Below are 25,028 nucleotides of genomic sequence, written 5' to 3'. Positions count from 1 at the left end.
TGTCATGTAAATTTTACCCCAATTTAAAAAAATACCGTGGCAGCAATTATTAGAAATTCACTACAGTGAAAGACCACAGGAGCGTCTACTTCAATATATATAACCCTATCGTAGATGTATGAAAACAGAAAATTAAAATAAAATGCTTATCTGTACATTATATGGATGGATGCCAATTGTCCATATTTTGTATTAACTTGGCCTTCTCTGATCTGGGCTCTGTCTTTATGTATAAATGAAAGAGGGGCGCGGCATGAAGCACAGCCCGCTGTCTGCAAAGAAATAAAATCACTTAGAGATTACACAATCTTGGTGTAAGCAGAGATTAAATCTCTAGGTTGTAGAACTGACAAGGCTTGGTTCAAAATAGCAACTAAGGAAAGGTTTTGCAAAAGATATGAACAATGAACAAAATTGGCATTTTAACAGACTATTAAAACTGTGAAAGATAGACTTATGAATATGATATAAAATATTGAAGTATTAACTGTAATAGTAGCAAAATGGGCTCTGTGCTTTAAAGACCACAAAGTTTGTCCTTCCACGCAACTACAGAAATTAAAGAAAAAATTCAATTTATTTATCCTAATACTCTCAACTAAAGCACTTGAGATTTTCTATAAGAACCATCTTTCTATTCCTCAATAAGAATGAAAGTATCATACCCATTTTACTACAAGGAAACAAGATAGACATTTCTAGGAAAAGAAGTAGATTCTGAGGGGTGCCTGGGTGGCTCAGTCGTTAAGCGTCTGCCTTTGGCTCACGTCATGGTCCCAGAGTCCTGAGACTGGGCTCCCTGCATTGGGCTCCCTGCTCAGTGGGGAGCCTGCTTCTCCCTCTCCCTCTGCCTGCTGCTCCCCCTACTTGTGCTCCCCCTACTTGTGCTCGCTCTCTGTCAAATAAATCAATAAATAAAACTTTAAAAAAAAAATCATTAAAAAAAAAAAAAGAAGTCGATTCTGAATGAATTAATTAACAGAAAGCCTGAGAACCATTTACCTAAGTCAAAAATTGACAGGAGTAATAGCCAAGAAATGTAAGTAGACATATGGTGTTTTCTAATGGCATCATTTATATTATTAGACAGAATACCTGGAGAATCCAGAAGACTCAATGCTCAGTGAAGGTAGGTATCCATAACAGGTACTCAAATATTGTACTAGAGAAATACTGATAAAGGAGGGTCTGAAGACAAACTGGGACAAAATTAAAGGAAAGTAAAAATTATCTCTGCCAAAGACCAAAAATTTGGTGAGAAACTAAAAGGAAAAGGAGCAGAACGGAAGGAAGCTTAAAACTCATGTTTATGTTTTATTTCTATAAAAGTCTGGTACAAAATGTTAAATCTATTATTTTTCATTAAGAAGGTGGTTTTATCTCTATAAAAAAAGTAAACTGAAAAGGGCACTCAGTGAAAGGTGGTCAGCCTGATTTCCAGAAAAGATTCCAAGTTGATCAATTAATGACTAAAGAGCGAATACAATAAGGTTAGAAATATTCTACAGACGCTAATAGCTGAGAAGACAAGGATTTGCATGGCCAGGGTCTAGGGACTATACAAAGGATAGATAGGAAAAAGAGAATTAAAGACAATGACATTAAACTTTTAAAAACCAATTCTCTAACTACAATAACTATTATTTTGAAAGCATCTTCCGATCCCATTACCTGAGACTTCAAAACAGACTACATGACCAGATCCTTGTTGAGAGGACAAGTTAAAACCTACTGCATCATTTCCTTCTTTAGTATCTCTAATTTGGGAGAGGCAAAAGAAAATGAATAAACAACAGCAAATACCACAAGCTGTCTTAGTCTCACCTTACAACTTGATTCACTCTAACCAATAAATTTGATTTTTCTATACTTCCCTACAAGACCAAGAGGCCCATTTATCCTTTTGTTTTTCAATTAAATTAGATCCAATAAATTCTTACTTTTAACGATTAGACACACTGGGTTTCACACTGAAATATTTGTACTTTCTAAGTCAAAATGGAATCTTTACAACACACCTACCCTTTTCTGGATATGTTTTGGAGTGACTTTGGCATCTTAAAATGGCTAAGATCTCCACATTTATAGCATGTTACAACTTTTACTGCAATAAAAATTATTATAGTTACTATGTGGATAGAAAAATGAGGAATACATTCAACTGTTAATAGTGATTATTTCTGAGGTTCATATTACAAAATCTCCCTTTATACTTCACATATAATTTCATAAGCATTTGGTTTTTTTTGAAAGCATGTATTAATTTATAATCAGGAAAAAAACTAGATAATGAAATAAGCTTTACTGCAATTATAAAATTACTTCAAAATTTATAGCTTGAACTTTATTTTTTTTTAAGATTTTATTTATTCATTTGAGAGAAAGAGAGCACAAGCAGCTGGGAGTGGCAGAGGGAGAGAGAGAAGCAGACTCCCCACTGAGCAGGGAGCCCAATGTAGGGCTCAGTCGCAGGACCTGGAGATCATGACCCGAGCCGAAGGCAGATGCTTAACCATCTGAGCCACCCAGGCACCCCTCTAGCTTGAACTTTAAAACTTAAGGAAAGACCTGAGTTTTTCTACCTGTAATTCTAAAGAGCTATATATTTTAATGAAAGTCCTTCAAAAATGTCATTAAAGTTCTTATGTTAGTGTCAGTTGATACTACCAAAGGGCTGGGGAAAACTCTAGCATTTGCTGTCCAACACAGGAGTCCACATACTAGTTAAATGAGAAGTTAAACAAATTAGAAAGAAATGGAATTAAAAGTTCAGTTCCCCAGTCATACTAGCGACATTTCCAGTACTCACAATCACACGTGCTCGTGACTCCCGTACTGGACAGTGGAGGTAGAGAACATTCTCATCATCACAAAAATTCCTTTTGGACAGCACTGCTCTACACTCAACTGCACTGTATCTGTTGGGATGATTATTCTTACAGAGCACAAAATGAGAAGAATACTAGTAATTTTTCTTTCCTAAAACTTACTAAAACCTACAGGTATTTATAAAAAATGTATTATTGGTGGCTCTTGCACTTACTTGACTTTGAAAAAGTCCTATCGTTTTAGGGGTGCCTGGGTGGCTCAGTCAGTTAAGCATCTGCCTTCAGCTCAGGTCATGATCTCAGGGTCGTGGGGTCGGGCTCCCTGCTCAGCGGGGAGTCTGCTTCTCCCTCTCCTTCTGACTCCCTCTCCCTCTGCCTGCTGCTCCCCCTGCTTGTGCTCTCTCTCTGTTAAATAAATAAATAAAATCTCAAAAAAAAAAAAAAAAAAAGAAAAAGTCCTATTGTTTTAGAATGAGTTTCCTCAAATTTTGTCCCTACAGTGCCCTTCACTCAAAGCCATTTTACAACACAAGCCTGTGCCCTTGGTTCACAATGACGCTTGGTACACACACTTTCTGACTTGACTTATACTGAACTATTTTTCCTCCCTTGAGCAGTTACTTGATTCAGGTTGTTATTCTGTTACTTTTATAATATCCTTCCCAGTCTACAAAGCACGGTAGAAACAAGAGAACACTTCCGGAAAGGGCTGAACTTTATTGCAAATTCGCTGACCTCACTGGTTTTCTCTAATTCTAACTTGAAACAATTCACAAATTCCATTTCAAGCTAGTAAAGCATAAAAGAATTCTCCTAATACACAACAAAATCTGGAAGCTTTATAACATCAGTACACAGTAAAGTATAAAGTGAAGGCCCAGATACTCATCAAGATAAGGTTGTATAACTACATCTTTCTTCATTTGGGAGATGGTACTGATATATCATAAAAAGGCCAATTGTTACAGAACCCCACAAAGAATACAGTCACTATTCAATCCTACCCAGGGACGCTAAAAAAAAAAAAGAATACAGTCACTAAATACCTCCATTGGGTCACACTATTCCATACTCATGCAAAAGTGATTGCAAATACAACTTAGATATACTGAGTCTCACCAATTTCTCCTTCTTGTCCAGGCTTAGGAATGCTAATAGAAGTTTTGGTTTCCACTTCTAGTTTCTTCCTAGTGTCCCCTCTTTTTCCAACTATATGCCTATAAAACAAAGAAAAATTAATTAATGGAAGGATATTAAGTCAAATGTACCAGAATAAAGAATTCCACCATTTTTAAATCATATGTGGCCGCAGATACTCCCTTACAGAAAAGTGCTTCAGTAAAGGCTCAATATTTATAAAGAAATTACAAGTTGTATAGCTTTACAGAATGTGCTGCTTTGTATTCATTGGCAAAATGATGCCCTACAGTCAATTTAATGAATAAACAGAAATAACTAAGCCACGCCTAACACCTGTTTGCTCTTCAATATTAGATTCAAAATCTGGGTCTGCAGTTCATTGAAAAGAAAGCTTGCATCATCACAAAAGGCACTTCCAGCAACCAGTGGGTCTACAGTTTGGGGAAAACACTGTCCTTTGGAAAGCACATTAACTATATTAGTAGTTCATCAAAGATTAATAAAATAAGGGTTAAGAGCTTAGCAAAGAGAAGGGTCTACCATTTAGAAACAGATTATCCAGAATAGCTTCAAAAGCAAAAAGAGTAAACAGGTAACCCTCAAGCTGAATTCAGCACATATACATTTTATTCAGGAGATTTCACCTAAAAATTGGGAAATTTCACTAAAAATATATCTTTCCAGTTTCTTTAGAAAAATCAGAAAATCTGACAACTAATGGCAATAATAGGCTGGAGCTTACTCTAGTCCCTAAAAATGGAACATGAGCTCATCACAATCCCCATCACTCCCTACTCCATTTCATCTATTCTGCTTCAACCATCTACTGACTCATTTACATTAATTGCCTGGGCCTCCTAGAATAAATAATTCTGACAATCCAAGGTTATCTTCTGGAACCCACAGTAATAAGATGTGTTAAAGTAAATGAGACTACTGGATCCCAGGAGAAAAGTTTCAGACTCTATAAAGCACTAAAGACTCAAAGACAAGACTCTAAAGAGAAAAAATTTCCCCATCATCAACAATATTTCAGCTTCTATGATTTCAATTACAGTGCCCAACAACATGGATGATTAGGTCTAAAACTGTGCATTTGTTTTTACATGGAATAACCAGCCCAATTATTTCCATTAAGATCTACTGTAGTAAGCCAGTTTAAAAAAAAAAAAAAAAAAAAAACCCAAGATGTTTAGAAGAGGATTGAAATGCCACAATTTCCCTGTGGTTTTTCTCTGTGTTGGGCTAGAGATTCTCCCACCCACTTTGTCAAGCTTTTGTCTTTCTGGGCCTTATGAATAAGGGGTACTTTCACCCGGGCTACTGTTTGTTAGCATGTGGCTACTAGAGAAGCCTATTACAAAAAGCAGCTGGCTTGGGGCACCCGGCTGGCTCAGTCCGTAGAGCATGCGACTCTTGATCTGGGGGTTGTGAACTTGAGCCCCACGTTGGAGTGTAGAGATTACTTAAAATCTTTAAACACACACACACACACACACACACACACACACACACAAAAGTACTGGCTCAAGGTATTATTAATAGTCCAGACATCTTAAAAAGGAAGTGGTTGAGGTTAAAAAAGTTTTAGACTCAAATAAGTCTTGGGCAAGTCATCTAACCACTCTAAGCCTATTTCTTCACTAAAAAATGGAGTGAATAATACCTAAGTATAGGAAAGTTGTTGTAAGGATTAAACGTGATCATATGTAAAAAGGCTTCCCAGTGACTGGCACGTAGCTCAGTACAGTCCATACTGTCCTCGTTAAGCCCATAATGGCATTCTTCCAATTAAGAGTATAGCCAGATTCAAAAGAGGTTTACATGGGGAGTCTAAAACATTCACTACCATAATAAGAGATACACAGTGAAAAGGTGACTCCTTTATTAAATATATAAGTAGAAATTCCTACCAAATCAGGTAGTTCTCAATCTTGGCCACACACTGAAATCATCTTGGGGGCTTCAAAAACTAATGATGCCTGAGTCCAGCTCCCAAAGATTCTGATTTAATTGGTCTGGGGTGCACCCAAGTATACGGAGTTTTAAAAGTTCCCCAGGTGATTCTAATGTGCACCTGACATCAAGAACTAAAGTGTTACATCTAGTCCATGGATAGGTGTTATGACCATTAGGATTTGATTATAAATTAGTTTGGTCAAGTAATTTCTTCCTTGATCCAAATGAACCTACAGAAATGATTAATAAGAGGGGCGCCTGGATGGCACAGCGGTTAAGCATCTGCCTTAGGCTCAGGGCGTGATCCCAGCATTGTGGGATCGAGCCCCACGTCAGGCTCCTCTGCTATGAGCCTGCTTCTTCCTCTCCCACTCCCCCTGCTTGTGTTCCCTCTCTCGCTGGCTGTCTCTATCTCTGTCGAATAAATAAATAAAATCTTTAAAAAAAAAAAAAAGAAATGATTAATAAGAAAGCAATTTTCCTAGTAAATACTGTCTATTAATTACAAATGAGCAGAACCGACACCCAATCTAACATGCAGGTCATCTATTATGTAATGAATACTTAAAATATATAAAATTCAGAAGATCAAGTTGGAAAGAGACATCTAAGGAATTTTTATACACCTTAGTGGTGGGAAATATACACATTAAGGAAAACAGTTATACTGATTTCATCAGGAAACTGAACCATGACTTTCTAAAATCTTGTTTCTTAGAAGAAAATGTCACTGGAACTTTAAAGGAAAATGAGCTGTCAGATTTGCATTTGGTTTCCCATTTGGCCACACTCCAAGAGAAGAATTTCATCCTAAATGGGTGTTTCAGAATATTTTCAAGATTGGTGAAAATAAAATGATTTGCTTCGTAGAGCTTAAAGGCATATGATTCCCTATTTGTAGATCTCCTTTCACAGAGGAGCTTGAACAGACTTAATTCACCTGGTGCAACACAGGAAAACAATTTATTACACTTCCTAGACCAGCCTATCTCCAGAGGTGTAAGCCCAAAAAAAGCCAGTTAGCCACATAAGCTAACCAAGGTTTTTTTTTTAAGATTTTATTTATTCATTTGAGACAGAGAGATACAGAGAGAGAGACAATCAGGGGGAGAGGCAGAGGGAGAGGAAGACTTGGGGCTCGACCCCAGGACCTGGAGATCATGACCTGAGCCGAAGGCAGATGAGAAACCACTAGTTTCCAAGCAAATTCATACCAGTCAAAGGACAACATTGGAGATTAATGGAACAGACACATTCTTGCCTTCCAGAAGTCTCCCATCTTGTGGAGAAGACATCAAATAGTATGCCAGTAACTGTAAACACATGGCTGAAAAATTCTACAAAGGAAAGGTAGAGGGTGTTATGAAAAAATAAGGTAGTCAGTGTGGTTGGTAGGGATGACAGTGTCAAAGCAAGGTTCCCTAAGGAAGAATATAACTAGGTAAGGAAGAGAGATTGTAAGGCAAAGGAAACAGCATATGCCAAAGCTCTAGGGCAGGAAGGAACAAAGTACATTTCAGGAACTGAAGAAAACAAGCTAGGCTTAAGTGCAAAACCAGAAAAAGAGTGATATGAGTTGTGACTGAAAAATGCAAGGCTGGCTAAGTCACATTCAAGATTCCATCACTCCAATGGAACAGAATTCCATCTTCAGTGGAAGGATGTTGGCAGATTTAAGCAGGGGTAGTAATCACACTTGCCTTTTAGGAAGATCGTTCCACCCTCAATGGGAAGAACTGATTGGGAGGAAAGCAATCACCCATATGGACAGCCTAGTAAGCAGGCTACTTGAAGTAATCCACAGAAGATGCAGCAGGGCGCTGGTCTTTCAGTAAAGAATGAGACCAATGGTACATTCAAAAGATATTTAAGAAGCAAAATCAACAGACTTGGTGATACATTTGGAATGATGAAATTGATCCATAATCAGTCCTTAGAAATTCTAGGACATAAAACACTAAACTGGTCATTAGTAATCAAGCACTGCAGTAAGTATGGAAAAGAGTCAGCTTCCTGCTGGGTTTCCTGGAAGTGTGTCCCGTGAAGCTGGGGGGGGGGGGGGTGCTCACTCACTTGTAGAGCAAGCTGGGGGCCTTCACGGTACACCGGAAACCTTGCTGGGTCTGCACCACCTCGTAGGCATCACAGGGCTCCTCTGCACACTCCACGAAGCCTGCAGAGAAACCATAACACCTTGCTCACAGCTGCTGCTCTGTGGACAACAGTCTTCTCCCCACCAGCCAACCACACGCAAGGTTTAAAAAAAATACACACACAAAGAACAGCCCAACACTTTATATTGCAGAACACTGCTCTGACAGTCCTTCTGACCTGCTCTTAGAAGAAAAATTTTAAAAAACACATGACTATTTAAAATCTTCCAGCCTTAGAACCTTGGAAAATTTGTATATACATACCACTATTTAACTGTTTTCTCCCAACAAGCTAAGACACAATAAAAATCTTTTTTTATTTTTTTATAGAGATGTAATTCATACAACATAATGTATCCTCTTACAGTGTGCAAGTAAGCAGTTTTTAGTATGGAGACACAAAATTACTTCAGTGAATGAGACGGGAATAGTAGCGGGAGAACTTACTCCATTCCACCAGGCAAAGAGACAGAAGGGTCAAGTAAAGAAGGTCAAGGCCCCAAGGCCAAAGGGAAACAATAGGGAAAACCAGAAGGAAGACAAACGCCCAAGGCTTAAGCCTGATGGAAGAACTTATAAACCAAAAGGAAAGGAAGCAGAGACTCTGAAAGGCCCTATTTATACATTAAACCCAAGCCCAAGTTAATTGGCTTGAAAATATTTATAATCCACTTCCACTGTTTAGCTTACTTCTTAAAATTATCCCTAGGTAATAATAAAGTTATGTTAGTGGTATATTTGGAACTGCCTGTATGAGTGCAAAGAAGAGACAACATAACAGTATTAGCAGTTAACGTTTTGGGACATTGGACAAAATACATACTTATTTCAACAATTTATATGTATTATTTCACAACTTCACCGATAAATGAACTTAATTTTGTCACAGAATATCCATGGTTAACATTAACGGCTTACCAAAATTACTCCTTATTACATTTAAGCCTCTGCACAAAGATGAAACATGATTTAGGAAGTGCAAATGAGAATGCCTCATCAAACTGAAAATCACCAGTCCCCTTCGGCATCAACACAAATGGAGCTGGATAGAGGCCAAACACCTCAAATTTCAGCGCTCACATAGAAACACTTGGAAACAAAACAAAGCACTGCTCCCACAATGCAAGAGAATATTGTACTGATCTGACCAGAGACAACTAGGATTACCTTGATAGAAGTCTTCATCTTCTTCTTCATGTTGATAAGTCTGTTCTTGGATGGGATTTTTTCTGTAAATCCGTCCACCAATTCTTACAAGCTGTGGGCGCAGAACTTCCATGATACTTTCTCTAAACAATATTCTAACGAAATCCTGAAAAATAAATGATCACCTTACCTTGTTTTAATCAGAAATAAAAACCCTCTCTCTATTTTATGGATCATTATGTAATTGGGACATCAGTTCACAGCACATCCTAAACAAAAGCAGCTCTGTTTCCACTGGATTTCCCCAATCTGCAAGCTGTTTTAAATCAATTGCTGTATTTTCCAAGACAGCATTCCATTCCTGGCTCACTCTAGACAGTAATTTGTTTTTGTTTTCAAAGGTTTTATTTTTAAGTAACCTCTACAACCAACATCAGGCTTGAACTCATAACCCCAAGATCAAGAGTTGCCTGCTCCACTGACTGAGCCAGCCTGGTGTCCTCTAGACAGTAATTTGTAAATTATTTCAGCACTCTAAGAAAAGATGATTAAAAGATATTCAGCCCTCTCTATACGGCCTGTCCATGACTTGAGAGAATAGATGTCTCTTTATTATTTTAACCTCCAGCACGATAACTCAGAGAATTAGGAATGTTTAGCATACTTATCCTTGGGGGGGAGGGGGAGGTATAACCCTTAAGTACTTTTAGAGGTGCTAGAAATATATACCTCAAAATTAGATCTAGTTGCCCATCAAAACAGTTAAGATATGAGGTAACAACATGGTTCTTCAAACCAACACATTGCTGAGAGGAGGAATCCACTTCTATAGGCCACTACTCAAAAATGTACATCATTCACTGAGAAGCCAAGCTTCTAGTCACCACTCACCACTTAATGAATCAAGGAAACAAAGTTTCCTTATGGGCTAGCTGTGGTTAAATTCAACAAATGTTCCTACTACATAGGTTACATAGTCTTGGAAGCCCAAAATTAGAGTTACCCCCAAAACCTGACCAATCCTTATTAAATACACTAAGGCCCAATCCAACCCTCAGCAAGTAAGTCACTTTAATTGGCAATTTGCTTACAGAACCAAGAGGAGATTTTGCGTGGTGAGAATTAACAACATAGAAGGTAAACAGACTTGTATGATGCCAGGCATAATTAGCAACAGTTTAAAGACATTACACTGCAGGGGCCTATTCCCCCAGTACCTTACAAAATAAAAAAGGCCCTTCACAAAAGGAGACTTTTAATGTTTAGGTCGGGCCCTCGGACCACGAGCTCTGGAATGAGAGACATTAAACTTCACCTGCCTTTCTCAGACGGCACTGGGCTACAACACTGAAAGACGGGGGAATAACCAATTTAATCTGGCTTCGTGGTAGTCTGGAGAGAGAGAGGAGAGAGGAGAGCAAAAAGCCTGCAATGTCGTGGGGGAAGGTGAAGCCCTGAATTATAAAAGCAAGCAAAAAAGCGAGGACACCAAAACGAGCTAGGGAGAAAGGAACTGCGATGCGGGAAGCAAACCGCGGAAAGGCCAGGCAAGCGCAGGACCCGGAAGTCCTCTCTCGGAGAGCGTCTTCCGGCCCCCGCTCCGCCCTGGCCACGCCCACCCGCGCGCGGGCGCCCGCACGCCGCCGCCGGCGCGGGTTCCTTCTGCGCGCGTGCGCGCACGCCGCCGTCCTCGTCGTTGTAAACGCGGCCGCTCCGGCTGGCCCTGGGGGCGGGACTGTAGGGGAAAGTGCCAAATCCGCTGAGGTAAGTGGCCGAGGTCTCAGGGACACTCGGGAGCTTAGTGGAAAGGAGTTGATCCCTGGGATCCTACCTGCAGGGACTAGTAAAATGGAGAATATAGGAGGAAAAACTGGAGCCTACTGCAGAGGGAGTGTAAGAGGAAATTTCCTCAGGCCGCGCCGGACTGGGTGCGCATGCGGGCCGAGGGCTGGCGCCTGCGCAGTCGCACAGCGCCGGTGGCGTCTCTCTCTTGGGACCAACCCGGGAAGGGGGAGGAAGTGTACCTTGGAGTCAGTTCGGAAACCGCTGGCGTTCTGCTCCTCCCCTTTCCAGCCCCTTTCTAGCCACCCCATCTGGTTTCAGCTGCAGCTTCCTTTTGGGTGGCAGTCCAGCTGTTTAAGTGCAACGATTTGTTGATGAAATTTTATGGCTGCTTGTAATAATTTGCCATTGCACCAGGGTACTTCCTTCAGCGTCTTTTTCATAAGGAGACTTCTAAAGGGAGGATTCTTTTTAAGAAAATAGCCATATATCCGATAGGTAGTAATGTTTATGAATACGAGGTCATCCCTGTCATACATGAAGTAAATGTTTGATCAACCTGTCGCTGTGGAAACAGCCATACTGTGGACCCGCAACGTAGCATTGCTCTTCTGTGGGGATCTCAACTGCCAGTAGACTCGGCTCCCCTTAGAGGGCCAGACCCCAGACTACTTCATCATGAATATGTATTCGTTAAGCAGGATTTTACTGAGCCCGGCAGCCTAGTGTGTGAGGGAGTTGTGTTAATACTGTAGATCTGCAGAATGAGGAAGAAAAAAAACAGTAATGGACCAGCCTTCATGACACGCCACTTCTCTGTCCCACGCATATAACCTTTGCTGAGCCACTAGCCCTGTGTTTTATCATTTGTTCCGCATTCATTCAGGAAACGTTCTAATCCAGGTTCTGTGCTAGGCCTCGAGGGTCGAAAGAACTTGTTCCCCATTTCCGAGATCAAAGAGTTCTTCCCAAACTCATGAACCTTAAAATGAAAGAGTGAAGTGCGTTAATGGAGGGCATTTTCCCTCTTCCTGAGCAGATCCTTTCCCCTCTAGGAGCTTCCTGATTCTGTCAAATGGGAAGAATTAAAACTTTTCCCATGAGTGTGTTGGGACATACTATGGATGAAAAACTGGGATCTGCATAGGGGGAAAAAAGGATTCAGGAGTAAATATCCGTTACTGGTTTTGGATAGCTGATATTGTTGTTTACTATGCTCATAACTATTCTAACTGCTTCAGGTATATTAACCTTTTTGACACCTTTATGAGGGAGATACTATTATTATCCCCATTTTAGAGATGAGGCAACTGAGGAAGAGAGAGGTTAAGTGATTTGTCCAGAGTCATACGGCAAGCTAAATAGCAAAACCACAACATGAACCCAGACAAAGAAGCTTCAGAGACTGAACTCTAACCGCTAGGCTGTTTTACCTCTCACATGGCACATGATATGCCCACAAAGCCATTGCTTGAAGAATATCACAGCATGTATGCTAACGTTTCTATAGCTCGGTTTTGTTTGATTATAAAATGAGGGAATTGGATTAGATGACCTTTAAGGAATTTTGTGGTTCCTGTGAAATGTTTAATTCATTTAGCAAACATGTATTTAAATCAACAGCTACTTCGTATAGGCCAAGCATTATGTTTGGTTCTCATGATCAGAATTCCTGCCTTCATAAAGCAGTTACAAAGCAGGTTTATTGTTAGTTTCACTTTACTTCCTGTAACCATCTGCTGATAACATGCAAAATTCAACGTAAGTCTTTAAAGCTAGAAATTACTGAAGTATATTATTCTACCTCAGCAGTAAACTGCTTATTTATGTAAAAGTAGCTTTGTGCTAATTATGCACTCCAGTTTTCAACCCTGGCTGTTTTGTGTATTGAATGATAGTAGTTCTGAGTTTGAAAGAAAATGGGATGAAAGGGAATTCCTTTGATTATACCCAGTTTAGAAGTCATACTGTGTCTAGCCTTTGAAGCTGTCCTCACTCTGGCAGTCCCTAGGGAGCTCTGCTGAGCAACTGATTTCAAAATATAAAGTATCCTTTGCATTTGCAACTGAATAGAGCATTTATCAAGGTGTAGGAAAATAGAGTTTTAAGTCTTAGGTGAGATATATAAACAGTTCACAGTAGGTTCTGCTCTGAACTGATGGGAAATAAGACCGAGTACCTGTTCAAAAGATGGCTAAATCATCTGTATACTTTGTTTGAATCCCAACAGGAATCCACTTAGAAATTTAGACCAGGTCCATTACTGCTTAAGTTCTGTTTAAAAGAGCATTTAAGAACCTGTCAAGGTATATTTTAAGCTAGTGTTGCCCAAAGGATTGGATATAACTCCAACTTGAAAAGTCTCTATGAATATGAATATTATTTGGAAGTTACAGAGCTCAGTGGGGAAAAAAAGGTGATCTAAAGCAAGATTGACAATGTCCTTAATCAATTTGTATTTTTAAATAGGCTGACATTCTAAGTATAGCAGTTGTCTTACTCTTCCCATATCTCACTTCAGTTTTAATCATATTACTTATGGACATATAATGAAATCAGAAACTAAACTCTGCTTCCCTGACAGCCTTAAATCATCATCACAGAATTAAGGAAACAGAACAGCCGGCATTTCAGAAATGCACAGTATATCATTTTTCTTGCTAGGAAACTGGAGTATGTATATATAGGATTTATATCTGCATAGCATTCCCTCATTTTTTCTATTGTTTCAAAAATAAGTTCCAACTTTTGTAACAAATGTCTTTAATTTGCAACTAGCAAAAGAAGAAAAAAATCAGCTAAAATTCTTAGTGGCCATTAAAGAGGGAAATTCGTTTTTTAAATCCTTTTAAAGTCATTTTTTTTAATTGAGCTAAAATTCACATAACATAAAATTAACTATTAGCCATCTTAAAGCATCCAATTCAGTCTAAAGTCATTTTTGAGTCTAAATACTAGAGCTGTACTATCCAGTACAGTAACCACTAGCCATATGTGGCTATTTCAGTTTTGGTTAATATTAAAATTTAAAATGCAGTTCTTCAAGGGCACCTGGCTGGTTCAGTTGGTGAAACATGCGACTCTTGATCTCAGGGTTGTGAGTTCAAGTGCCACATCGATGTAGAGATTACTTAAAAAAAATTTTTTTTAGGGGCGCCTGGGTAGCGCAGTCGTTAAAGCGTCTGCCTTTGGCTCAGGGCGTGATCCTGGCGTACCGGGATCGAGTCCCACATAGGGCTCCTCTGCTGTGAGCCTGCTTCTTCCTCTCCCACTCCCCCTGCTGTGTTCCCTCTCTCTCTGGCTGTCTCTCTGTCACATAAATAAATAAATAAAATCTTTAAAAAAAAAAAATTTTTTTTTTAAATTAAAAGACAATTCTTCAGTCACACTAATAGCCACATTAGGTTAATGGCTACCATATCGGACAGCACAGAAATAGAATGTTAGAACATTTCCATCATGGCAGAAAGTTCTGTTAGCACAGTGCTAGACCATTCTTTTTAGAAAACATAAACGTCTTAGAATCTTACATAAGTGTGTAATATAAGCTTCAATGGCAAAAGTAGTATTTTTGTTTTGAACTTATGTAAGGAATCGTGTATTCAGTACAGATCCTCTCATTTGCATTTGGGCTTTTGATTTTTTGATATGACATAGGGTTAAACCCAGCTTCTGTATTCGTAATAAACCATGAATTCGAAGATCAGTTCATGAACCATTTTCTTCCGGTTTGGGGATGCCACCAAGTGATCAATTTGGGTATTACATTTGGATGAAAAAGTTTTTAAAACATTTTTAATGAAAGGACAAATATGTATTTCCTAACCAATTCCCTTTCCTTGGGAACAGAACACAGTGTTATTCTGGAATTTTATTTGGAAAATTTTATAAGTGAATTTTTTGGTGTGGCTTTGTCAAGATATAGCCAGGACAAACTGTCCTATGAGGCATGTTGTTTTATCCTCATAGAATTTATTTCCTCAGTCAAATTGCTACCTTGGCACTGCCGTATCACCCCTTCATAGCCCATAAATCACCCACAGTCGATCCCAAGCGATAGAAACAGTTTGCTAATGATACAAAGTAGTGTTTTAAGTAGAAAAACAGAATAAACATTTTCTCTTAAAATCCTGAGAAACATTTTTATCTAAGGCATCAGTAAAAAGATTGTGGGAACAGAGAGGGTAGAAAAGGGGGAGCTAATTCTTTACTAAACTGTATGCTGGATTTTATGGCAGCTAGAATGAAATGTCAGTCTCACTTCCATAAACTTGCCAATTGCTGTTTTTCTTTCTCTATAGTGAAGTGAGAATTCTGCTAGAGAGGAAATGGCTGCCTCTTCATCATCCTCCTCAGCTGGTGGGGTCAGTGGAAGTTCTGTCACTGGATCTGGTTTCAGTGTCTCAGACCTTGCCCCACCACGGAAAGCCCTTTTCACCTACCCCAAAGGAGCTGGAGAGATGTTAGAAGGTGATCTCATGCTGCTTTTTGCTGAACAATTGGATTCTGACCTGCAATGAATATTAATTGTAAAGAAGCTATTAAGTGGATTAGAGACGAGTTTGCCCTGATTTCAGCTCCACATTTCATCTCTTGTCCCCATTTCAAAATATTATGTTCAAAACACAAATCTTTCTCCAGAATCAAAATTTTGGAGCTGAAAAAGGCTTTGGAAATTAAGGAAGTCATCTAGACTCACTCAGACCCAGAAAAGTTAAAGTGATTTGACCACATTAAAGACTAAGTCAGCACTAGAACCTGGAATTCACTTCCTGCTCCAGTTTGCTTTATCCTGGCACCAGTCTGCCTCCCTATGATGAGTAGGTTTGATATATTTTTTCTAGTGTAATTAATCTACTGATAGATTAACCTCATCAAACAGGCTTTAAGAGGGAATAAAAACTAATATACCACTCTTGTATGTGAAGTTGGCTCCCCTGGCCCACTACAAGCTGGTGCTGTGTGGTTTTTCTAGCACTGGAGCTGGATTTGCATCAGATTATCCCCCATCTTACTCAGCACACATTTGCAAGCTAGCTGGCCAAAATCAGAGCACAGGCTGTAAGCATGACACTGTATTGATAACTGAAATTGATCGGATACATGTCGTTTTAGGAGCTAGACCAATAAACTCTTAATAGGGAGTATAAAAATCACCCAAAAAGCTTATTTAAATGCACCTTTCTGTCCCATTTTAGAGATGTTGAATTGGTATAGGGTGTAGCGCAGAATGTTTTGACTAACATTCAGGGGTTGCTCGTGAAAAATTGGTCCATAAGTATTAAACTGTCATGCTTTGAAAAAAGTCAGCAAAGAACCTATTAAGGATTCAAAATCTACCTGATTTTAGCACTTTTGTGCTTAGTTGTACGTTGATCTTTTTTGCTTTAAATTGCAACTTTTGGTAAGTATATTTAAAAATTAATTTAGAAATCTCTGAGAAAGGTACAAACTATAGTTATGAGTCAGCTTTTTGGGGTGAACTTTATTCATTTATATCAGGTGAAAAGAGTTTTGAGTTAAGCTGGGACATATAGAAGAATCATTTGTGACAGGGAAACATGGGAAGACTGGGACCACAAGCCTCTCTAGAATTGGTCAAATTGCAATTGGTGAAGTAAACAGTCAGGTAGTGTAGTTAGTGATACATCTGATATGTACATACTTCTGTCTTTGCCTTTTCATTTTCTTCAGTTGTGTTAACTATTTGAGTTAGTATCACTGACTGTGAACATAGTGAACAATTAGGGCCTTGTTTACCATATATGCACTAAAAATATGACTTCAGTTATATGCAGCAGAGACCTGGTACTAAGGAAGTTGCCCGCAAAAATCAAAAGTTGGAGGCACTTAAATTGTTAATGAATCTTATAGCAGCAGAAGAGGAATCAGTGTTTAACAATGGACTCTGAGATTGAAGTCATTTAAATTCTAGCTACAGGAGAAATTTAATACAGGAGATACCTCCTCAGTCTCAAAGCTATAAGCATTCTGTATCAGTATACACCAGATTGCTTGGAAACGTTAAAGAAGAAAGGCTGCTGATATTAGTCTGAATGTTGATGTTATAAAAAGTTTTAGTTCTGTCCATTTTTATTCCATCCCATTGTGCTTCATGGAAGAATGTGTTGGCTTTCTGTTGTAGGATGAATTTCTATTAGGTTTAAATTCAAAACGCAGTTTTCATTCCGTTTCTTAGGTTCGAAGTTTTAGCCGAATTTTAAAGCTACTTACACTGAAGAACAGACTATGAAAAATTAGAGATGGTAATCCCTGAACTATCCTAGTCAAATCAAGAATGTTAAATTGAAAAAGAGTACTCCTAAATGAAATTTAATAAGGATGTTAGATTTGGAAGCATCTTCTGCCATGTTGATAGGTGATGCTGTTATACAGTTAATCTAATGCACATGTACCTGACCGTTTTTCTTACAGTAGTTTAAGAGAATATGCAAATGCAGGAGGAAGAGTTGCCTTCTCAGAGTAGGGAAGAAAAGCAATCAAGAGCCAAGGTTAGATACTGCTCATAATCTTAACAGGTTCAACTGGATCTTGTATCCTCCTAAGTCTTAGGATAAGAAACCCAAATAATGTACTTAACCTTATGACTTAACTTTCTGGTGCATCCAGTCTCTAACAAACACCTCACATAAGCAACGTATACGCAGTCCCCTGCTCACTGGTGGTTTCACTTGGGGTTTTTTGACTTACCATGGTGCAAAAGCCATATACATTTAGTAGAAAGCATACTTTGAGTTTTGAATTTTGACCTTATCCTGAGTAAGCGATATTTGGTACAGTACTCTCTCGGGATGCTGGGCAGGAGCAGGGAGCCACAGTTCTCAGCCACACGATCACCAGGGTAAACAACCAATACACTTACAACCATTCTGTACCCATACAACCATTCCTGGTTTTCACTTTCAGTACAGTATTCAATAATTTACATGAGATATTCGACACTTTATTATAAAATAGGCTTTGTGTTAGATGATTTTTCCCAACTGTAGGCTAATGTAAGTGTTGCAAGCACGTTTAAGGTAGGCTAGGCTAAACTATGATGTTTGGTAGGTTAGGTGTATTAAATGTATTTTCGACTTGGTATTTTTAGCTTGGGATGGGTTTATCAGGATATAACCCCATCGTAAACTGAACATCTGTACAGTAGTTTTCAGCATTCTTCCTGCCCTTGGCGAAGATTGTCCTCACCCAGTTTAGTGAGCAAATTAGAGACTGCCTTTTAGCCCAGAAGTAGCTGAATTTTAGTGATATCATAGACTACTAAAGTATAAATTATCTGGCATTGTCTAATTTCCTGCTGTGAGGTAATACTCTTTTAAATGAATTTGATAGCATCCTGTTTATTGGAGTTGGCATGATGTTAGATTTGGGTAATTTACTGAACTTTTCACTACTTAATAACCTTTGCTTGTCCCTTAAGAGGAAAGCTGATGCATTGCCTTGTGGTGTGTTACAAAGGGTTTGATTACAATTTCTAAATAGAAGATAGATTGCCCCAGGCTGACTCCTCTCCAGAGAAATTCCAGGCTTTAGATTGGTGCAGATATCACATCTAATAGGATGTGACTAAGAAGCAGTGGACTTTGTGGTTAATACAGAGCCGCAAGTCAGCAAAAGCGTGTCCCATAGGCATACAGAGTGGTAAAGTGATACGCAGCTACCTTTTTGAAAGATTAGCTTACATCTCTTTGCTTTGAAGTTCGTTGCCAGGGGAAATATGCAAATGTTATAACTTAAGCATTTTATCCTAATATAGTACCTGTGATTAAATGTAAGTGGGAGGTAGCACTTGCAGGAGCTTCGAAATACATCTTGGCCCGATCCTTATAGCCCATAATCCCCACTGCCTTGCATGAGATCCTAAAGTTCAGGATCAAACTACCTGAGAAGTGGGCTCTAATGCTCTATGCTTTGCTCTTTCTAAAATAAAACTTGAGTTATAATTTGACTCTTTAAGCAAGGGTATGAATAGGATAATGAACACTGGCATATTTACATAATAAACTGGACAGTCAGTATAATACTGAGTCAATCGAAAATAAAAATTTTTTGCTCAGTTTAGATGATCTACTCACAAATGACTTCCATTCAGCCAGAGGAATGAGGGAGGGAGGACGGGATAGGATCATATACCATATAGTACAATACATAGAAAAGAGGTTGAATTTAAAGATGTAATACTCTTCCTAAGTTGTATAGCACTTTTTGAAATAATATTTTGAAATAATACATAACATAGTGCGCATACATTAATACATAGTATATTGTATATGAAAATAACTACTTTTTCATTTCTTTTTTACATCAATTTGGAATATAATGTTGGACAGAAGCAGGATGCCTCAGTAGCTCAGTCGGTTAAGCATCTGCCTTTGGCTCAGGTCATGATCCCAGAGTCCTAGGACCAAGTCCCATGTTGGGCTCCTTGCTTAGCAGGGAGCCTGCTCCTCCCTCTGTCTGCCACTCCCCCTGCTTATGTTCTCTTGCTCACTCTCTCTCTCTCTAAAAAAATAAAATCTTCAAAAAATATATAGACAGAAGCTCTCTTGGTTGTATGTTCAAGCCATTTGGATACAACACTTATGGTTTTATTTATGTTAATCTTTTTTTTTTTAAGATTTTTTATTTTTAAGTAATCTCCACACCCAAGGTGGGGCTTGAACTCAACAACCCCCGAGATCAAGAGTTGCATGCTGCACGGTCCATCAACTGAGCCAGCCACGCACACCAATCTTTTTTGTTTTTTCTTTTAAGTAGGATCCACGCCCAGCATGGAGCCCAACGCAGGGCTTGAACTTGCAACCCTGAGATCAAGACCTGAGTTGAGGGGCACCTGGGTGGCGCAGTCATTAAGCGTCTGCCTTCGGCTCAGGGCGTGATCCCAGCATTCTGGGATCGAGGCCCACATCAGGCTCCTCCTCTACGAGCCTGCTGCTTCTTCCTCTCCCACTCCCCCTGCTTGTGTTCCCTCTCTCGCTGGCTGTTTCTGTTAAATAAATAAAATCTTAAAAAAAAAAAAGACTTGGGGCGCCTGGGTGGCACAGCGGTTGGGCGTCTGCCTTCGGCTCAGGGCGTGATCCTGGCGATCCGGGATCGAGCCCCACATCGGGCTCTTCCGCTATGAGCCTGCTTCTTCCTCTCCCACTCCCCCTGCTTGTGTTCCCTCTCTCGCTGGCTGTCTCTATCTCTGTCGAATAAATAAATAAAATCTTTAAAAAAAAAAAAAAAAGACCTGAGTTGAGATCAGGAGTCAGACACTTAACCAACTGAGCTGCCCAGGCACACCGCCATTTTTTTTTTTTTTTAAGTAAGCTCTAGGCCCAACATGGACTTGAACTCAGGACCCCAAAATCAAGAGTCACATGCTCTACCAACTGATCCAGCCAGGAACCCATCACCATGTTAATCCTAAAAATAACTGTCATGTTATTTTACCAGCCAAAATGGGTTTCTTCAGGAATAGCAAGGAATTGCAACTGGAGACAGGCAAGCAATGGCAAAACCATAGGCAAGTCCAGAGAACAAAGGAGAGGAAAGGGGGGAACTGGGAGGCACTATATCTTATAAACAAAAAGACCATTGGCACAAAAAACATTTTGAAGTATAGTGGCTTTTTATTGGCTGAGTGGTGACAGTTCCTCATTGGCTGGGCTGTTGTCTAGCAAGGAGAAAAACCTTTCTTCATCCTGTTGAGGTAGCAGAATAGACTTCTTTCTGCTGGGAAAGCAAAATTTGCCTGTACTTGTTAGGGTTTGCAATTGACCAGGATTGTTAGGGCCTGAGAGCTCCCCCTTCTGGCCTACTGACTCCATTTCAAATGAGGTTCCCTTTCTTTCTACAACCAGGACTTCTGAAATAAGGTCAGCCTTGTGTGAAACTCAGCATGAAGCCAATATGTGATAGTCCTATCTCCTTGTCACTTAATAGCTGGCTGACACGCCAGCCTATGATTGATGGGTGAGTGCTTGACACCTAGTAGTGCTGGCATGAACTACCACCTAAAAAAAGACAGCTGTGTCCTCTCCCTCCATTTGTTTTAGGATTTTTGCAATAAGACACCTTCCCCAAATGGTTTCTGCTACCCTTCTAAAAGTCACATTTCCCTATATGAGCTCTATGTCTTTAGGGGTATATTTTGCCATATCAGCCCTTGTCTGACAAGAACATGAACTAGCTTGTTTCACAATCAACTTCCCAGTGCTGTTGTGACTGAATTAGCTACCTTCTTGTTGCCAGTTCTTGGCACCAGTACAATGGTAGGTTCTGAAATTGCACCATACTCTTATCACCATGCAAATTGCAGTGTTTTGGTTCAGTTGGAAAATCAAGGTTACAATTTGCGTTTACAGAATAAAATTTCCCAGCAGTGCTTTGTGATGGTCATAGTGACGTAATTTGATATATTAAAAATCAACAATAGCCATTTCCCCCTCAGCTTTACTTTTCAGAATGAAAATGATTTAGAGTTGTGATGTGCCTTTGTATTTTGATAGCACGGGAGCCACGTGGCCAAATGTGTCTGATGTCAGTGTTTGCCTGACATGCAGAATAAGAGAACATTAAGAAACTCAGGTTAGGAGGGGAGAAATGTTAACCAGGACATCACACTGAGGTTTCTTATTTTTGTTTTTTTAAACATTATTTTTAAACTCTGAAACAAGTAGAGGGACTGTTATAATATTCTAGGTATAGAAGAAATAGCTTTTATAGCAGAGCACTGTTCGTTCTAAATAAAACAGAAGCTCTCCTTGTAAACACTGAAAGCTGGACCCTGAATGTGAAGGTGGGGAAAAGAATAGGCACGTTTACCTGGTTTATCAGAAGCCGTGAAACCCTTAGAGCACATTAAAACTTTTCCTCTTCTGTTTGTAGATGGCTCTGAGAGATTCCTCTGCGAATCCGTTTTCAGTTATCAAGTGGCATCTACACTTAAACAGGTGAAACATGGTAAGCACGTGAGTGTTGTGTACTAACTGTGAGAATAAGTTCGGGGGGGGGGCGAGGGAGAGGAAGATTCAGAAAGATCAGTGTGCTTTGTGACAAAAACTAGAACTCAACAAGGCTGTTTAAGTGAGCTTTCTAAATTACCTGCAGACAAAAACATTCTACAGTCTTAAGCCAGACAAAATGTCCACATTGAGGCTCAAAGCTGAAGTCAGAAGGTTTAGTTTCCTAGAGTCAGTGCTTCCTACTCGTCTTGTGTTGCTTTTTCCTCCTCTCTCTGAAACCTTTTGTTGTTGTCCTCTGCTGGTTACCATCATCATCTTCATTCTTCAAGTATTTGTGTAATACCTTATGGTCTGTCTGCACTCTGAGATCCTGGTCGCACCTTTTCTGTGGCCTTTGTTTATGTGTCACGGAACTATGTTCCCCCACCAGACCATTTCTCCATTGAAGGCATAATGTGGGAGGGAGAGCTGCAATGGCCTAGAACTGTAGGAGTTTAGTACACAAATCACTATGGCATAGAGGATGCATACTCTCTTGTTTTGTTTTTAAGATGTGATCTTCTAACATAGAATAAGACCCTAACACTTGAATATTGAGGGAAAAAATCCTTCTAGAAATTATTTTTTTTAGATGTTTATCTTTTTTCTTTAAGATTTTATTTATTTATTTATTTTAGAGAGAGCGCACAGGCAGGGGGACGGGCAGAGGAAGAGGGAAAGAATCTCAAGCAGACTCTGTGCTGAGCACGGAGCCCAATGCGGGGCTCAGTCATTGGGCTCAGTCTCATGACCCTGAGATCATGACCTGACCCAAAACCAAGAGTTGGACGCTCACCCGACTGAGCCAGCCAGGCACCCCCTTCTAGAAATTATTTTTAAACCACTGATCACGTTGGTGGTTGGTGACTGTCTCGTGGGAAATATGTCGTATTATATATTGCCTCCTTGACTCTTTACAGATCAGCAAGTTGCTCGGATGGAAAAATTAGCTGGTTTGGTAGAAGAGCTGGAGGCAGATGAGTGGCGGTTTAAACCCATCGAGCAGCTGCTGGGGTTCACACCCTCTTCGGGCTGACCTTGCTGGGATGGTCAGCTCTGGTGCACAGCAAGTGCAGGGCCAGCGAGGGACTTTTCTTACAGCATACGCAGCGGTCCAGAGATTCACAGCTCCATTGCTGAATTGTTAATTCACATCCATACTTGTTTTCTCTGTATCTATCCACAAGCAACAAATACTTAAATGTGTGATTTTGCAGGGAAAATTTTTGTTTATTTGTTTTTAAAAGTATTGAGAATCAGATTAAGACAATCGGCATCAGAGAACCGGAGGTTTGGGTTTAAGAGATATTTATAAAACTTTACAAGCCAGGTAGGACACGTACTGGAATTGGCCCACTGAATGACGTCTCTCTTGTCATTCATGCAGTGCCTAGAATCCTCACCAGTCAAATCCAGGATCAGGATGAGGAGTTACAAAACACAGTGTTTCTGACCTAAAACAGTTCTTCTTGCAGATGAATGTGATTTCAACTCAGGACCTGTCCAAATGAGGAATTTTAAAATGTTCGGGTTTTTTTCTATTTTTAGACATCTAATTCTATAGATTCTAACTTTTTCTAACCTCTTCTAGACATGCCAAATACTGGCAAAAATAATTACTTTTTGAATGTTGAAGCACTTGTAAAAATAAATCCGTGAGCAAAACCCTTTTAAACACAGAAACCCTGAGTTCATCTTGTCGGTGGGCTCAAGCAGTTCTGTAGCAAATAAACCCTTTGCAAGAGTTCCAGATTGGTTTCTTTATCCTTTCAAAGTCTCAGGGATTTGGAATAGGGGGAAGAGGTCAAATTACTTTTTATAAGAAGGGAATCTAAAAACATTTCTCCTGAGCAAATGATAGATTTCCTTTATCTCAGGGATATTTGTCTTTACAGAAGTATATGAATTTAGTAGGTTTTCACACCATGATACGGAAAAACCTGGAAAGCTAAGGGATGGCCTTTGTTCTCCCTCACTGGACCCCCAGTGTCCCCACTGTACAGTTAGGAAAATCATTTATTTTAGATCATATGCTAATTTTGCCTTGATAACGTTTGCCTTTCTCCTCCTTGATAACTTGTACCTGACCTGCTTACAGTTGCTTAATTATGAATAAATACAGTCCCAGTAGCAGTTGGCCCTAATCTCAGGAGTTGGAGATGTTGAACACATGCTACCTGATAGGGACGTGGTGACCACTGAGTCAGTAATCTGACTCACAGAGTCTGAGCACAGGGGTGTTGAAGAGCCACTCATGGCCACACAGCCCAGGCAGAAGGAAACCTTGGAACTTGGAATAGATTTCAGTTGATTGATAATTCAGCCCACTGCTCTTCTCTCTAAAGCACATCAGAGCACAAAATGACCAGCCTGCAAACACCCGTTTCCATAATAATACTGCTCAACCCAAACAGCTTACATATTTAGAAGCCACTAAGTTTCCCGATGTACTTTTTAGCACCCACCATCTTGATGATTACCAAAAGAAAAATAAAACTCACTAGATGGCAGCAAGCCTGCAGGTGATATTTCCAGTGACAGTTTAGAAGCGATGGCTCCCTTGCTCTCATTTGTTTCATTTGCATAACTGTACAGCACAGACGCTGCATTACCTCATCTTAGCCTTCGGTATTGGGGCTTAGAGAATTTTTTTTCTCTTTAAGTTGGCCATTTCTTTTTTATGTCTGTAGAAACTGAAGAGATCCCAGGGTTGAACAGGAATGCTTTCTGAAGCCCCCTTCACAGTGATCCTTCAGCAGCTGCTTGAGTGCTGCCAGAACACGACCCTCACTGTCTGTTGAAGATCCCCCCCCCCCCCCCGCCGTCCCGCTTATGCGGGCCGTCCTGTCTTAGCACCCACAACCCCTGTTACCATGCTTGGAGCTTGAGGACAGGCCTTGCTGCGTATCTGCCATGTCTCCTCTCGCTATGTGCCCGTCACTCACAGGCACTCATTACCGTCTTTTCAGTACCGCTGCAGGGTAGGTGATGCCCCCAGTACAGAAGAGGAA

The 25,028-nt window shown here is 39.8% G+C and overlaps 2 protein-coding genes across 5 annotated transcripts in view; one reads left to right on the top strand and one right to left on the bottom strand.

Moving 5' to 3' along the window:
* ASCC1 (activating signal cointegrator 1 complex subunit 1) overlaps positions 1-11,147 on the bottom strand; it is a 92,932-nt gene extending 81,785 nt beyond the window's left edge. For 2 of the 4 annotated variants that reach the window (XM_057308399.1, XM_057308398.1), the window contains exons 1-4: positions 10,546-10,629; positions 9,248-9,392; positions 8,001-8,100; positions 3,948-4,045 (exon numbers count right to left, since the gene is read on the bottom strand). In XM_057308399.1, the coding sequence (XP_057164382.1) occupies positions 3,948-4,045; positions 8,001-8,100; positions 9,248-9,359 (310 nt within the window). In that variant the 5' untranslated portion in view covers positions 9,360-9,392; positions 10,546-10,629. Of the gene's footprint in view, positions 1-3,947; positions 4,046-8,000; positions 8,101-9,247; positions 9,393-10,545; positions 10,800-11,057 lie in introns of those variants that run through there. The other 2 variants (XM_026504422.4, XM_026504425.4) reach the window with 2 other exon arrangements.
* Positions 10,838-23,767, top strand: ANAPC16 (anaphase promoting complex subunit 16). The gene is made up of 4 exons (XM_026504427.4): positions 10,838-10,990; positions 15,310-15,478; positions 21,902-21,976; positions 22,938-23,767. Exons 2-4 carry the CDS (start codon positions 15,337-15,339, stop codon positions 23,051-23,053), a joined length of 333 nt encoding a protein of 110 aa, XP_026360212.1. The 5' UTR covers positions 10,838-10,990; positions 15,310-15,336; the 3' UTR covers positions 23,054-23,767.
* Positions 23,768-25,028: the final 1,261 nt, after the last annotated feature.

The sequence above is a fragment of the Ursus arctos genome, unplaced genomic scaffold (assembly GCF_023065955.2).
Source record: "Ursus arctos isolate Adak ecotype North America unplaced genomic scaffold, UrsArc2.0 scaffold_7, whole genome shotgun sequence".
Lineage (NCBI taxonomy): Eukaryota > Metazoa > Chordata > Mammalia > Carnivora > Ursidae > Ursus > Ursus arctos.
This window is presented reverse-complemented; position numbering and strand designations above follow the sequence as displayed.

Bases quoted from the DNA above. Each gene is read 5' to 3' on its own strand.
- ANAPC16 (XM_026504427.4), top strand. From the start codon at position 15,337: ATGGCTGCCTCTTCATCATCCTCCTCAGCTGGTGGGGTCAGTGGAAGT. The intron at 15,479-21,901 runs GTGATCTCATGC...TTCTGTTTGTAG, and splicing joins AGCTGGAGAGATGTTAGAAG to ATGGCTCTGAGAGATTCCTC. The intron at 21,977-22,937 runs GTAAGCACGTGA...GACTCTTTACAG, and splicing joins ACTTAAACAGGTGAAACATG to ATCAGCAAGTTGCTCGGATG.